General features: G+C 45.0%; 1 protein-coding gene across 2 annotated transcripts in view; it reads right to left on the reverse strand.

The window, feature by feature from the left end:
* Positions 1-15,334, reverse strand: part of LOC141144134 (scinderin-like) — a 355,101-nt gene extending 339,767 nt beyond the window's left edge. For both annotated transcript variants that reach the window (XM_073629533.1, XM_073629532.1), the window contains exon 1: positions 15,037-15,334. In XM_073629533.1, coding sequence (XP_073485634.1) covers positions 15,037-15,229 — 193 coding nt within the window. In that variant the 5' untranslated portion in view covers positions 15,230-15,334. The remainder of the gene's footprint in view (positions 1-15,036) is intronic.
* Between the last annotated feature and the right edge of the window lie 1,196 nt (positions 15,335-16,530).

Here is a 16,530-nt window from a genome sequence, read left to right on the forward strand (position 1 = left end):
TGCAAACTGTGGAATCAGATAGAATCGAATGGCAGGGGTCTGAACACCCATGAGATCCGATTCCAGTGTGGACAAAAAAAAAAAAAAGGGTCCTGCACCATTTTGGTGCGAATCCGATGCGATTTCAACCATACAAATGGTATGGCTGAATTTGCACTGCATGTGATGTGCACAGGCATGCGGTGTGAATTACATGTGATGCAGTGGTGGTGCGTCCATAAGGGCGCACGGGCGCCGCCCCCTCTCTCCAGCCGCCCCCTCTATGACCAATGGATAGATTCATGCATAGCATGAATCCATCCATGGCCGCCGCTGCCACGCCCTATTCAGGCGCCCGGCCCCTTTTCGGGCACTGGGCGCCTGAATTACAGCGGCGGGGGGTGTTTTTGAATAACCTGATTATAGAAATAGGCACTAATAGGCTTCAAAATAGGTGAACTGCGAGCGTCATGCTGGGCGTTCGCAGTCCACACAGGTGCGTTAGAAAAGCGAATAAATATTCGCTTTCCTAACACTGAACGGCCTCTCTGCCAATCAGGTGCTTGGGTCTGTTACCTGTCACCTGATTGGCTGAAACAACAGGCGCTGTGATTGGATGCCTATCAGCAGGAGAGGATGGGAGTAGAGGACGGAAGGAGACGCATGGAGGACACGGCTCGCCGCCATCACCCGCTGCCCCACTGAGACAGGTTAAGTGCCAGGCAGACGGTGAGCGGGCGGGGGGGGGTCACAGTGGCAGCATTCAATGGCACAGTGGCAGCATTTGATGGCACAGTGGAGGGATTCAATGGTCACAGTGGCAGCATTTGATGGCACAGTGGAGGGATTCGATGGGCACAGTGGCGGCATTTGATGGCACAGTGGAGGGATTCGATGGGCACAGTGGCAGCATTTGATGGCACAGTGGAGGGATTCGATGGGCACAGTGGCAGCATTTGATGGCACAGTGGCGGCACAACCCCCCCCAACAAATCCCTTTCCTTCACTACCATTTCACTTTTTCTAGCAAAAACCCCCCAAATCCCCCCTCCTAGCACACGTTCTGTCCCCCCCCCCTTTCCAACACAGATCCCCCCCCCAAATTACCACTCCTAGGACACCTCCCCAAATTTCTCCTCCTAGAGCCATTCTTACCTTCTGTCTCCCCCCAACACAAATATCCCCCCCCCAATCTCCTTGTGGTGCCCCTCCCCCACTTCACATGACACCACAGGGCCCAGGGCAGCTGCCCCTCCTGCCCACCCCTTGTCTCAGCCCTGATGATGGTAGCCAATCAGCGCTTAACTTCAGCTTGTTCAATATTTGACAAAAAAAACCCTGGAAGCTGATTGGTTACTATGCAGAGCTGCACCAGATTTTGCACTCTCCGGTTTTAGTAAATCTTACCCATAATGTCTTTTTCTCACCATTGCCATAAGCTGTATTTCTCTATAAACTCACCAATGATACTTTACTAAAAGCTTTTTTTGCTGCATCCGACCCCCCCATCAATCCCCCTCTATAATGGCTATCTATTGATCAAGCTGTTGCACAAAGTGCTTACTAAGCGTTCATTTTACAGCGTCCCTCTAATGTATCGCCATCTGATGATAACTGACGAGGAAGAACTCACAAACATATTTCTTCCAAAAAAAAAAAATTCCTGGCCAAAGTCCCGGGGCGGATCTCACAACCTGCAAAATAGTTGGCAGGAATACTTCGGCTGAGAGATATTTATAAAATCCGTCCCTATAATAAAAATATTTACTATAAAGTTAAGAAATCATTTATACCAAAAACAAAATCTCATCTGCAGTTCTCGGACAGATCGCCTGCTCTTTATGCTGCCAATAGATTGGTGGGTACGTCCATGAGAACGGTGGGTGAGATACATGCAACCATCATCATAGCAGATGTCATTGATAATTGGGGACAGTCATTGTTTTCCCCCCAGGGGTGTCAAACTGGTGGCCCTCCAGCTGTTGGGAAACTACAAGCCCCATCATGCCTCTACCTGTGGGAGTCGTGCTTGTAACTGTCGGCCTTGCAAAGCCTCATGGGACTTGTAGTTGCTGATCACTGCAAGCAATGCTTAGGTACAAAGCTATGCCTGTGATTAATACCTATGGCTCCCCTAAGATGAGGCGGTGAAAGCACCAGCTTTAAAAATAGTATTTTTGCGCACTTTAAACCTTTCGCAGCCAGAGCTGTTTTTTGATGGCGAACCTTGGCCCCCCAGATGTTTTGGAACTACATTTCCCATGATGCTCATCGACACTACAGAGTGCATGAGCATCATGGGAAATGTAGTTCTAAAACATCTGGGGTGCCAAGGTTCACATCACTGCCCTAGAGAATAAAATATTAGTAGTTTCAAACTTTTATGTCACACGATATTACTGCAAAAGTAAAATATATAAGATGACTGGAATGGTACCAGCTGATTGGAGAAAAGCCAATGTAGCACCAATATTTAAAAAAAGGGCCCAAAATACATCCCTGGGAATTACAGACCAGTTAGCCTAACATCAATAGTATGCAAGCTCTTGGAGGGGATGATAAGGGACTATATACAAGATTTTAGTAATGAGAACGGTATCATTAGCAGTAATCAGCATGGATTCATGAAGAATCGTTCTTGCCAAACCAATCTATTAACCTTCTATGAGGAGGTGAGTTGCCATCTAGATAAAGGAAGGCCCGTAGACGTGGTGTATCTGGATTTTGCAAAAGCATTTGACACAGTTCCCCATAAATGTTTACTGTACAAAATAAGGTCCGTTGGCATGGACCATAGGGTGAGTACATGGATTGAAAACTGGCTACAAGGGCGAGTTCAGAGGGTGGTGATAAATGGGGAGTACTCGGAATGGTCAGGGGTGGGTAGTGGGGTTCCCCAGGGTTCTGTGCTGGGACCAATCCTATTTAATTTATTCATAAACGATCTGGAGGATGGGATAAACAGTTCAATCTCTGTATTTGCAGACGATACTAAGCTAAGCAGGGCAATAACTTCTCTGCAGGATGTGGAAACCTTGCAAAAAGACCTGAACAAATTAATGGGGTGGGCGACTACATGGCAAATGAGGTTCAATGTAGAAGAATGTAAAATGCATTTGGGTGCCAAAAATATGAATGCAATCTATACACTGGGGGGAGAACCTCTGGGGGAATCTAGGATGGAAAAGGACATTAAAAAGGGGATTAACTTAAGAGATAAAATTATGATTCTCCCTCTCTACAAACTCTGGTCCGGCCGCACCTGGAGTACACCGTCCAGTTCTGGGCACCAGTCCTGAGGAGGGATGTGCTGGAACTGGAGAGAGTCCAGAGAAGGGCAACAAAGCTAATAAAGGGTCTGGAGGATATTAGTTATGAAGAAAAAGGTTACGAGCACTGAACTTATTCTCTCTGGAGAAGAGATGCTTGAGAGGGGATATGATTTCAATATACAAATACTGTACTGGTGACCCCACAATAGGAATAAAACTTTTCCGTGAAAGGGAATTTAAAAAGACAAGCGGCCATTTACTAAAACTAGAAGAAAAGAGGTTTAACCTTACACTACGTAGAGGGTTCTTTACTGTAAAAGCGGCAAGGATGTGGAATTCCTTTGCACAGGCGGTGGTCTCAGTGGGGAGCATCGATAATTTAGAAAAAACTATTAGAGAAGCACCTGAACGACCACAACATACAGGGATATACAATGTAATACTGACATATAATCACACACATAGGTTGGACTTGATGGTCTTTTTTCAACCTCACCTACTATGTAACTATGAACTCTTATAACTTAAGTGCAACAGCAAAATATAACTATTGTGTACCTGTATTACAAATCACTTTGTACCAGTCCCAGGCATAAATATTAGAACCCCTCAACCTCACCTACTATGATGAGGTTGCACCGAGTAAATAGATACCCAACCCTTACATTTTTTGTGTGCCTGTGAAATGGCAACAAACTTCCATACCCTACATTTTCCATAGGTGACACTTTAAGGCTGGGTCCACACTAGTGCGAATTGGATGCAGTTTTCCCCACAACCCATTCGCACAGCAGGAGATTGTGACCAGCTCTCTATGGAACCGGTTCACACATCTCAGCGGCTCCGGCGCAAATTGCACAGGAGCCCTGTGCGTCTTTTGGTCCGTTTCTGGTCCGAATTCAGCCAAGAATTTGGGCTGAAATCGGACCTGAAGGCTACTTTCACACTCAGACCAACCCAACCAAAGAAGGGGTTAACAAGGGGTTAAAAGCGCCCCAAAAAGCGCCAGCTGCTGAAGTGCTTTGCAGGCGATTCGGCAGCGCTGCCCATTGATTCCAATGGCTGGGGCAGTTTAGGACACCACTTCCGCATCACCCAGAGATGCTGCTTGCAGGACTTTTTTTTTCCGTCCTGCAAGCGCACCGTCCCAGTGTGAAAGCACTCAGGCCTTCACACTGGGGAGGCTTTACAGGCACTATTTTTAGCGCTAAAACGCCTAAAAAGAGCCTTCAGTGTGAAAGGGGTCGAAATGGTGAATGAAGCCGCCCCGGACTTCTGCTGTGAGCCGCTCCGTGCTGCGGTGTGAACCCAGCCCTAAAGCCCCCTATAGGTCATCAGTTTATCCTTACAGAGGAGGTCTGTAACAGAGGAGGTCTGTAACACTCTCACTCCGGCGTGCGCGGCAATATGTAACATGTGTATCGCAATTGGCGTTTTCATGCATAGGAGCCCCTGACGCATGCATTTATGTTCGTAATACAAGGAATTTTGAGAATGAATGATTGCAGGGGAAGAATGGGGCAAACGATGGGTCTTCACTGTCACATCTGCTCTTCTCAAACTATGCAGGGCTGGATGTATAGTGCAGTGAGTGCGATCAGGCTTCCAAAAAAAAAGATTGTCCTTCCAAAGAAAAGGAACAATCGGGACCTACAGAGTGCATTACATCTATGTGTTGACGTTTTCATGTTATTATTCTCTGACTCAACTTTTATTTTTCCCCCTGACGGTTTTAGGAAGTCCTCCATTGTCCAACTGGCCAATTTTATGAAGGCTTGAAGTGCTATTTCCAACTTCTCCTTATTTTCACAGGAACTATAAATTCTAATAGGTCTTCCTGTGATATATGTTACCTGTCATAGCAGTTAAAGCGGTAATAAACCCAAAGCCAAAGCATGTAATATATTGCAGCTTACCAATCATTAGATGTGGTGTCTGCAAGTCGTTTTTTATATTTAGGCTTTCTTTCCCCTCTGTTTTCACCTGGTGATCTGGCCACACCTCCTGTATTGGAGTGCCCCCACTCTGGATGAAGGCGCACAGGGGGCACAGCACACAGCATCATTGTCAGTCTGGTGGGAAGGGAAGTGTTAGATGTAATAGCAGATTTAAAGCCACTAATGAAGTTGAACCCCAGCTAATAGTTTATAAGCAGTTACAGCAAGAGAGAGCTGGGGGAGGAGAAGCAGCAGCACGCTGGTCTTCCCAGAGAATGGCCGAGCAGGGTAGGGTGTGTCAGCAGAAGTCTGATCATGGTAGGAGAGCAGGCTGAGTTCTCAGCATGCCTGACTAGTGTGGTCAGTTTTTAATAGGTAAGCATAGGGTGTAAGAGTCCAGGGCTTACTACGCATGCACCAATGGTGCATTGCCACCAGAGGAAATCCGTGCCAACTGAGCATGCGCCAAAGACGCCTCAGTGCGCCAACCCGCACCTGCGCAGAAGACGAAAAAAGACAGATGGAAAAAGGCGGGAAAATGCCCAGGAGGCGCACAGGAAGTGACCTCAACCTGATGGAAAAAAGCTGGGAAATGCCCAGGAGGCGCACAGGAAGTGACCTCAAACTTCCCTATATAAGCCCAGCCCAGACACTGCCAAATTGCTGGATTATCTTCAGTCCCCCCTTGTTCCTGTGCTAGCGTGTGATCTGTCTGAACTTGTTGTGACCTGAAAACCTGTTTGACTACTCTTGATTGCTGCTTGTCATTGACCTCGGATTTGTACCTTGACCATTCTACTTCTTTGCCCCTTTGGTACTCAGCTGCCAGATTGGAACCGACCCCGGCTTGTATCTCAACCATTCTTCTTCTGATTAACCCTTTTATACTTCGTTGCCAAACTGGACTTGACCTCGGCTCGGATCTCGGACTAAGGCTTGCACAGTGCTCCACACCCCTGGCACCCGTGCCACTTGGTGTCCACCAAGTCTCTGTCTCCATCTCCAGAGGCTTCAAGGACCCGAGGTGCAAGGGAGGCCTCCCCACTACTTTTTCTCATCATGTGGCCCTTGTGACAGAGGGACTGGCAGGAACACCAGGGATTTCACATAAAGTAAGCAATACAAAGAGAACAGGATACATTTTCATGCAAGAACATGGTACAGCAGGCACATATCAGGAATATGAAATGGTGGGTTTACATACTGCTTTATATGGTACAGTCAAAGACAGGCATGCACTTGTTTTAATCATAGAAATACAGAAAGAAGCACCAAACCAAATTTAGATAAAAGAGTCCAAAATACTTTTCATTGTTGGTAAAAAAGACATATAAACAGCCAATGCCCTCTTCATCAAGGTTCAACACAGGGTGAAACTTGAATGGGCTTGGTGGCCTCACCGATCTATAATAGAACCAGAATGGAGTAACAACTTGGCAGCAGTTGACAGTCAATTGCTGCACAGCAACTGCAGTCCATCCAAGTTTTATCCTGTGTTGAGCCCAGATAAAGGGGGGGTTGGTGGCCTGAAACACGTTGGCTGTTTTTGTATGACTTTTTGACCAATAATTACCAATAATCTTGGGCTCTTTTATCTGGTTTTGGTCTGGTGCTCCTTTCTGTATTTCTATGGTTTGAGTCATGGGTTGGATACCAAATAAGGGAAGTCTTGCTGTGTGGGAGCATGTTGTTCATGAGCTTATTTTAATCATAATCTCTCCACTAAAAGTAAACCGGTGTGGGCATCTACGTATGCCTAATATCTTCTACCAATTCCAAATGGCCTCCTCAGTGACTCCGGCACAGTCAATCTCATTGTATTTCTGGCCCCCTTGCCAGCTAGGATGGCAATGGGGGATATAGGTGAGCATGAGTCTCTTAACAATGGAGGAGATGGTGAGAGACTGCAGACACAATAGAGCAGATGGTCAGAGACTGCAGACACAATGGAGGAGATGGTCAGAGACTGCAGACACAATGGAGGAGATAGTCAGAGACTGCAAAGACAATGGAGGAGATGGTCAGAGACTGCAGACACAATGAAGGAGATGGTGAGAGACTGCAGACACAATGTAGGAGTTGGTGAGAGACTGCAGACACAATGGAGGAGATGGTCAGAGACTGCAGACACAATGGAGGAGATGGTGAGAGACTGCAGACACAATGGAGGAGATGGTCAGAGACTGCAGACACAATGAAGGAGATAGTCAGAGACTGCAGACACAATGGAGGAGATGGTCAGAGACTGCAGACACAATGGAGGAAATAGTCAGACATCTCCTCAGCGGCTCCAGCGCGAGTTGCACAGGAGCCCTGTACATCATTTGGTCCGTTTCTGGTCCGAATTCAACCAAGAAATTGGGCTGAAGTCGGATCTGAAGGCTACTTTCATACTTAGACCGCCAAGTGTTAGCAGTAAAGTGCAGCTAGTTTTATGCTGGATGGGCGGGAGCAGGGCGCTTTTAACCCCAAAGAAGGGGTTAACAAGGGGTTAAAAGCGCCCCAAAAAGCGCCGCTGCTGAAGTGCTTTGCAGGCACTTTGGCAGCGCTGCCCATTGATTTCAATGGCAGGGGCAGTTTAGGACACCACTCCTGCACCACCCAAAGATGCTGCTTGCAGGACTTTTTTTTTTCCGCCCTGCAAGCGCACCGCCCCAGGGTGAAAGCACTCAGGCTTTCACACTGGGGAGGCTTTACAGGCACTATTTTTAGCGCTAAAACGCCTAAAAAGAGCCTTCAGTATGAAAGGGGTCGAAATGGTGAATGAAGCCGCCCCGGACTTCTGCTGTCAGCCGCTCCGTGCTGCGGTGTGAACCCAGCCTTAATAGCCCTATAGGTCATCAGTTTATCGTTACAGAGGAGGTCTGTAACGCTCTCACTCCAGCGTGCGCGGCAAAATGTAACATGTGTATGGCAATTGGCGTTTTCATGCATAGGAGCCCCTGACGCATGCATTTATGTTCGTAATACAAGGAATTTTGAGAATGAATGATTGCAGGGGAAGAATGGGGCAAACGATGGGTCTTCACTGTCATAACCATAACCCACGTCTCCTGTTCTCCTATGTTTAGCGCGTGCGCAGTGGGAGCGGGGTCCACTCGCTGTACGGCCGGTGATATCCGTAGCTCACTCTCTGCCTTTTTTTTTGTGTTACCCGGGTTAGGTACGCGCACGGCGTGGTGGGTCTCGCTCGTCTTACTGCCTACAATACCCGCAATCCTCCTGTATTTAGCGGCGTTCGAGCTGCACAGGCGCAGGGAATGCAGGGGCTCACCTGCCCCACTGCCTACAATACCCACAATTCTCCCCTTTTTTTAGGCCAGTCGACGCCTCTTAGAGTGGGATCGCTATGATTCGCTGTTTACTCTATCCACCAGTATAAATAATGCTCCCTTTCATATGTGGACTTGTTGTACAGCACCCGGCTGTCTCCCAGGGGCACGCTTCCTTACTATATACTCCATGTAAGTACTACCCTGACTCTTCCTTCTACGCAAGCATTTTGGGTGTTATTAAAGAGAAGGTCCAGTCAAAAAAAAAAAAAAAAAAATTAAAAGTCAGCAGCTACAAATACTGCAGCTGCTGACTTTTAATTGGACACTTACCTGTCCCAGGGTCCAGCGAAGCGGGGGGATCGAAGCCCCGCTCGTCTCCCCCTCCGTTCAGCGGCGCCGGCATTGCAACTGTGGGCGCCGGGCTGTGGCTTCACAGCCTGGCACCCACTGTGCATGCGCAAGCGGCTCCGCGCGCCGTGATTGGCCGCTCAGTCACCTGGGACCTGTAATGGGTCCCAGATGATTGACAGGAGGGAGGGAGCAGAGCTGAGCCCTTCCTGTGCCGAGGGGGAAGTGATGTCACCAGCCCAGGCACTGGAAGAGGCAGACTACGAGGGACCCCCTAGCAACAGGCATTTAGAGGTAAGTAAAAAAAAAATATCCAAATGTTTTTTTGTATTTTTTTTTTAGGATTTTTCATCTAGTTTTTTTTGGGTGGAACCCCACTTTAAAGATATTGAATTAACTTACACCTTTGTATCTTCTGGTTGTAGGCACAGCATGTTTTTTTCAGGCTTTACCAGCCATGAGCAACACCTAATCCCAATAAAGGCCCTTTTCCTAGATATACACCATATAATATTGCTCTGCTGGCCCCATACATGTTTGTAGTGAAGCCTTTACTTGCCCCTGTTCATAAAATTTGAAATTCATTGATTAGTAAGTACTTACTTTATATATACATCTTTGCTATGCCATATGCTTTTTAGCGATTTTAACAATATACTTAGTGAGTTGCATTACATGTTTTTTCGTAGTTTCGAATTTTGAAAACCCATCGCCTATCCCAGGCTATGGGGATATATACAACAATGTACTCCAACTCAAGGTACCACTTTTTGCTCGTTTTTGATGTGTTTCCTCTGAGTGATGCAACATATGCTTTTTTAGAATATCAGGATGTTCTCTGTTTGTGCAATATCTTTGATTTCAATGTCAACGTATTTCATTTCAGATAGCGAGATTTGTTCTCTTATCTGTTGCGTCTTTAAACCTTGGTCATATCCTGAAGAAGCCTAACGGCGAAACAAGGGCTCACAGTACAAATTGCATAAATGCATATGTATGATGTTTTTTACTCTTTCCAACAATTATGTGTATATTTTGTAGTTTTTCAATAAATGTGATGATTTATTTATATTTCCTTCTCCATTGTTTCCTGGCCTATAAAGTCAGATATTTGGTAGTACCTCCAGTAGTACCCCTTCTTTCTCCGGGTCTTCACTGTCGCGGCGGCTCCTCTCAAACTATGCAGGGCTGGATGTATAGTGCAGTGAGTACGGTCAGACTTCCAAAAAAAAAAAAAAAAAAAAGATTGTCCTTCCAAAGAAAAGGAACAATCGGGAATGTTATTGTCTGACTCAACTTTTATTTTTCCCCCTGACGGTTTTGGGAAGTCCTCCATTGTCCAATTTCTCCTTATTTTCACAGGAACTATAAATTCTAATAGCTTTTCCTGTGACATATGTTACCTGTAAACACTTTTCTGTGCTAAGAGTGAGTGCCCCAGCACAGTATCCGGGGGGTACCGGAAAGCTTCCAATGCACACTTGCGACTGGGAGCTTTCCCATTATGTGACCGATGTCACAGCCAATCCCAGTGGTCACGTGACTCCAATGCCCGCCTCCCGCAGAAGCTTTTAAGGGGGTAAGAAAGGGTTAAAAGCTCATCTTCTTTCAGTTGTCCATTTTTAAAACATTCTGGTGTAACATACGTACCTGTAATGTAAAGTAGTGATCGTCATCTCCATCTAGTGTCCGACGTGCACACTTCTTAGTTCAATGGTATCCTACTAGAGCATGTGCATGAGAAACCTCCAGAAACCTACAAGGGAGCCCCAATGTTTCAGCTGCCTAAGGGCCTTTACAGAGTTTAATCAGGCACTGGTGGTGGTAACTTTACTTGATATAAGGGGGGCCTCAAGTGCGGCCCCTGATATCAACAATAGGGCCACACATGATATTCAGTGAATGTAATGTTACAAAAATGCTGTTAAAACTGCAGACATGCAACATGAGATAGTCAGAGACTGCAGACACAATGGAGGAGATAGTCAGAGACTGCAGACACAATGGAGGAGATGGTGAGAGACTGCAGATACAATGGAGGAGATGGTCAGAGACTGCAGACTTACAACAGGTAATGGTCAGAGACTGCAGACATGATACAGGAGTTGGTCAGTGACTTCAGACAGAGGCCACAGAGATCTGCACGTTAAATGCCAAAGGGCCCCCAAGCTGCAGGTTGGGCTCCAGGGGCTTGAAGTTGGGAATCTCACTTTGCAAAGGTACTTTGAACCAGCAATGTGGCTTCACAGGTTTTTTGCAAACACATACAACAAAAACCTGTTTTTAACCAAAATGTTTAAACAGTTAAAGAGGAACTTCACCCTAGCTGACCTCCAAACAATAAAAACTTGTCCCAAAACTCCCTAAAACTTGACCCAAAAGAAAACATATCTACTAGACCATGGAGTCCTGCGTTGTCTTTCAAGAAGCCAAAGTTCTCCCTTTTTGCCATCTTTAATGAAGATCCAGTGCATGCACAGACATGTTGCAAGTCTCTGATAGGTCTACATGGCCTGACAGAGACCAAGTAGTATGTCTGCGTATGCAATGGGTCTCCCGCACATACACAGGCTTGCCGTGGGGTCTCTGCCAAATATATAAGATAGAAGGGGAAGAGGCAGGAGAGAGGAGCTTGCTAGAATGGGTGAAGGTCTGCTTTAATTATAGTTATGGTCTAGCTGGATTGAGCACTGGGGAATTTTAGTATTGCAGTGAAGATCCTTTGGAAGCTGAAACATGCGTGTGAGAGTTAGGAAGCAGTACCCTGTAAGAGTTAAAGAATATATTACCCCAGCATTTCAGATTCCTGATGTGTGCCTGTTGTACCATGTACTTGTATGAAAAGGCATCATGTTCCCATTCTATTGCTTCCTTTGTGTGAAACACCTGGTGTTCCTGCCAGTCACTCTGCTTTCCTATTAAAAACTGACCACACTAGGCATGATAGCACAGCATGGTCAGTTTTCTTGCTGTGCTGGCAACTTAGCCTGCTCTCCTCCAACGATTAGACCGACACACCCCCCACACACACACACCCAGCCATTCACTGGGAAGACCAGTGTACTGCTGTTTCGTCTCCCCTACCTCTCTGAGCTCCTTATGCAGCTGAGAACTCTAAAAGTGCTCCTGCCAGTCCACCAGCTATCCTATTTCAAACAGACCATGCTAGGAATTAGGGCACATTCATCCCAATGTGGTCAGTTTTCTGGCTGTGCTGGGAGAACAGCCTGCCTGTCCTCCAATGACTTGAGCTCATACGCATCCTGCAGAGCCATTCACATGGAGGATTAATGTATTGCTGTTTTTCCTCTCCCAACTCTACAAATCCTTTTGCAGCTGATAACAGAGGGAATGTGATCACTTATAAAAAAGGAAAAAAGAGGTATTTATAATGTTTTTTATATCTATACACAAATGGTTTGCCCTTTGTTTCTATTTTAAACTCAATGGGTTGTTTAATAAGGTGACGGCTTACATATAATGTATTCATATTTCAACCAAGAGTCAATGAAATTTAGTTCTCTGATACATTGTTCCGTTTTTATAAAGACTTTCCCGCAACTACTTTTTCACCAAAAAATCCTGACGCATTTTCCACGGATGAAGTAGTGCAGAATTACTAAAGATAGAAGGACTGTTTGCCTTGCAAAGTAAATATTCACTTAGGTTGTTGAATAAGGTTAAGCTCTGTGTACTTTAATAATGTAGTACAATGCAAGCACAAAATAATTGTATCCTTCGAAATTCCTATGCACATGATTAAGTATTCAAAGTGAGTAGAGCTTCTTTCTCTGAACAATGTCTATTTCTCTAGGGCCCCCGTCACATGTGGGCACTGTGGCATTGCACCCGCTCTATGTGCTGTGTGGTGCATTGCATTGCCATTAGTAAATTGCATCCAAACGCATAGATAGAGCTTAATACTCCGCAGCGCACTACAACATATATACGATGCGTTGTGGTGTGCTGTATTGTTAAGGGTTAGGCACATCTTTTCATCCATTGTGGTGCATTGGCATCCCATTCATAATGATTGTTCAAAGTGATACATCCAAGAGGTGCTGGGTCATTCAAAGCTTAGTAAAATGGAAAAAGACACTGGAGGGGCTCACTAACTTTGATAAGGTGGCTCCCATGCAACCAGGGCTACCCTCCAATGGGTACCTAGGGACAACACAAGAGCTCAAACCAACAGAAGGAGAACCAGACCAAACTCATAAAGGAGCCCAACACAGCGTAAATGGTTTGCAAATCACAAAAGCAGTTTTGGACTCCTTTATTCATTTGGTCTGATACACTTTCTGTTGGTTTACACCAGCCTTTCTCAACCTCTTCCATCAAGAGGAACCCCTCAAATAGTTTTGGGTCTTGACTAACCTCATGCTTAACCCAATCCCTTAGTGTTTAATGGGAGGAATGCCATTGCTCCTTACATTGGTGGTCAATAGAAAGAATGCAACATAAATTAATGGTCAGTGAGAAGAATGATCCTTACATTGGTGGTCACTGGAAAGAATACTTCTTAGGTCAGTGGGAAGAATGCTCCTTACAATGAAAGGCAGTGGGGAGAATGCTCCTTACATTGTGGGTCAGTGGGAAGAATGCTCCTTACATTGGGGGTCAGTGGGAAGAATGCTCCTTACATTGGTGGTTGGTGGTAAGAATATTCCTCATATGGGTGAGGGGGGGGGGGCAGTGGGGGAGAATGCTCCTTACATTGGGGGACAGTGAGCTGGATGCTCCTTACATTGAAGTGCAGTGTGAAGAACGTTCCTTACATTGGGGTCAGTGTGGAAAATGTTTCTTACATTAGTGGCCGGTAAGAAGAATGTCCCTTACATTGGTGGGCAGTGAGAAGAATTCCCCTTACATTAGAGGGCAGTGACAAGAATTCTCCTTACATTGGGGGGGCAGTGACAAGAATTCCCCTTACATTAGGGGGCAGTGACAAGAATTCTCCTTACATTGGGGGGGCAGTGACAAGAATTCTCCTTACATTGGGGGCCAGTGAGAAGAATTCCCCTTACATTGGGGGGGCAATGAAAAGAATTCCCCTTACATTGGGGGGCAGTGAGAAGAATTCCCCTTACATTGGGGGGCAGTGAGAAGAATTCCTCTTACATTGGGGGGCAGTGAGAAGAATTCTCCTTACATTGGGGGGCAGTGAGAAGAATTCCCCTTACATTGGGGGGCAGTGAGAAGAATTCTCCTTACATTGGGGGGCAGTGAGAAGAATTCCCCTTACATTGGGGGGCAGTGAGAAGAATTCCCCTTACATTGGGGGCAGTGAGAAGAATTCTCCTTACATTGGGGGGCAGTGAGAAGAATTCCCCTTACATTGGGGGGCAGTGAGAAGAATTCTCCTTACATTGGGGGGCAGTGAGAAGAATTCCCCTTACATTGGGGGGCAGTGAGAAGAATTCTCCTTACATTGGGGGGGCAGTGAGAAGAATTCCCCTTACATTGCGTGGCAGTGAGAAGAATTCCCCTTACACTGGGGGGCAGTGAGGAGAATTCTCCTTACATTGGGGGGCAGTGAGAAGAATGCCCCTTACATTGGGGGGCAGTGAGGAGAATTCTCCTTACATTGGGGGGCAGTGAGAAGAATTTCCTTTACATTGGGGGGCAGTGAGAAGAATTCCCCTTACATTGGGGGGGCAGTGAGAAGACTGCCCTTTACAATGGTGGTCAATTGGAAGAATGCCACCCTTACAGTGCTGGCCAGAATGCCACCTTTCAGACAAGGCAAAAACATGGTGTCATGTTGCTGGCTCTGCCAACTGGTGTTGGCACCCGGAACTTGGCAGACACCTTCAGATGGGAGGTCAATCAGCCCCAACTCAAGGAACCCCTTACAACCTCTGGAGGAACCCTAGTTGAGAATGGCTGGTTTAAGCTTTGAGTGGCCTTCATAATGAACGGGCTGCCACAACACAATGTTATGTTAACACATGCTATAATAAGTGCACATGAGGGCACAGCAACATATGAATAGGTCATTACCGAATCAACCCCAAGGTTTCTGCACAGTAGTAGAATGTTTGGTTGTAATAAATCATGTTACTCTGTATACAGCCAGTGCTGACACGCCAACAAGCATATTAACACACCACACCTCCATGATGACAGGTGACAGGTGAAGAATTCATAGTGTGGAGTAGGGAGAAGCTATATGACAATACACATGAATAAACTGCAGCAAGCTAAATGCTCAATGCCACCTACCCAGCCAGTAGTGCAGGTTGTAGAATTTGCTGGTGTTCTTTTGGATGGTGTGCAGAATAATATAAGCATCTCCCACGTAGAAGTTGCCGTACAGATTCTCCGGTACCGGAGCCAGGTCCATCTTTTCTATCCTCCAAATCTGCAGACCGGATTTTGCACCGGCGTGCTCAAACTCTTTGTGATAGAGAACCATGGCTCAATCCAGGAGGGCGCAGAAGAAGTTTAATACGGAGCAATTGGCTTACGTCTCTGCGAGCAGTCAGCAAGCGTGCAGGATTAATGTACAATGCTGGAGTTATATAGTCAGGGCAGGAAAAGGGAGGGCCGGGAGGTGTGTACAGTAATCAGTCTCAGCTTTGCTAGAGAAAGAACAGCGACAGAGACTTCATTCATGACCGGCGAGGAAGAAGCTATTTTCATTTATGTGTTTATATTACATATAGGAACATAGAAGATTGATGGTAAAAATAGACAAAGAGGTCCATCAAGTCAGCTCTTTGGGGGGAAGTTGTTTTTGGTCTTATATTATTTATTTTTCTTCTTTTTTTTTTTTTACATTGTTGTCTAAGAATAGACCTTTTTTTTTTTTTTTTTTTTTTTTTTAGGGTGATTTATTTGGGTGAGGGAATATGTGGGAAATGTTATATGATTGGGTGTGTTTTTCTCTGTTTTTTTTTAAATGTATTATTTTTTATTATTATTTTATTAGTGTATTTTGAAAAAACAATAAAGAAAAGATTTGATTGAAAAAAAAAAAAAGAATAAACCTAAGTCTGTTCCAATTCACTTTGTCTAGGTTCACATCTGTGCATGAGCAGTTGATTTTTTTTTTTTTTTTTATATTTATTTACTATTATGTGTTTTTCATGTGTTTGGCCATTTTAATGTGTTTTTATGCTTCATTTGGTTTTTTTTTAGGCGTAGAAGACTGGTACAGAGACAATTACTCAGCCATGCAACACTGAACCCAAATTAAATGTTTTTTTTTTTTTTTTGACAAATAGAGCTTTCATTTAAAGGTATTTAATTACCTTTAGTTATTTTATTTTATTTATTTTTTGCTATATAAATGAAAATATACTAAAAAACTTTTGGGGAAAAAAACATGTTATTCATCATTTCAGTTATAAAATTTTGCAAATAAATAATCTTTATTCAAAAATTTGGGTCAAAATATAGTCTGCTACATTTCCTTGGTAAAAAAAAAATTCCCCAAATCAGTATTTATTATTAAGGCTCTATTCACACCAATGCATTTTTTATGCTTCTTGCACTAACACCAGACTGTATTTTTAACATGGGTTTCTATGGAACACGTTCACATCAATGCATTTTTGTGCTTCTGCGTTTTTGGAAAGGGTCAGGGACTTTTTTAAATGCAAAACGGTGCTTTTTTTTTTGCTTTTTTTGGTTCAATAGACTTCAGGCTCGGTTCACACTAGATGTGGTGCGAATTCACAGCGAACATGCGAACCGATTGTAGAGTGTATGTTA

Source organism: Aquarana catesbeiana, linkage group LG05, assembly GCF_042186555.1.
Source record: "Aquarana catesbeiana isolate 2022-GZ linkage group LG05, ASM4218655v1, whole genome shotgun sequence".
Classification (NCBI taxonomy): Eukaryota; Metazoa; Chordata; class Amphibia; order Anura; family Ranidae; genus Aquarana; species Aquarana catesbeiana.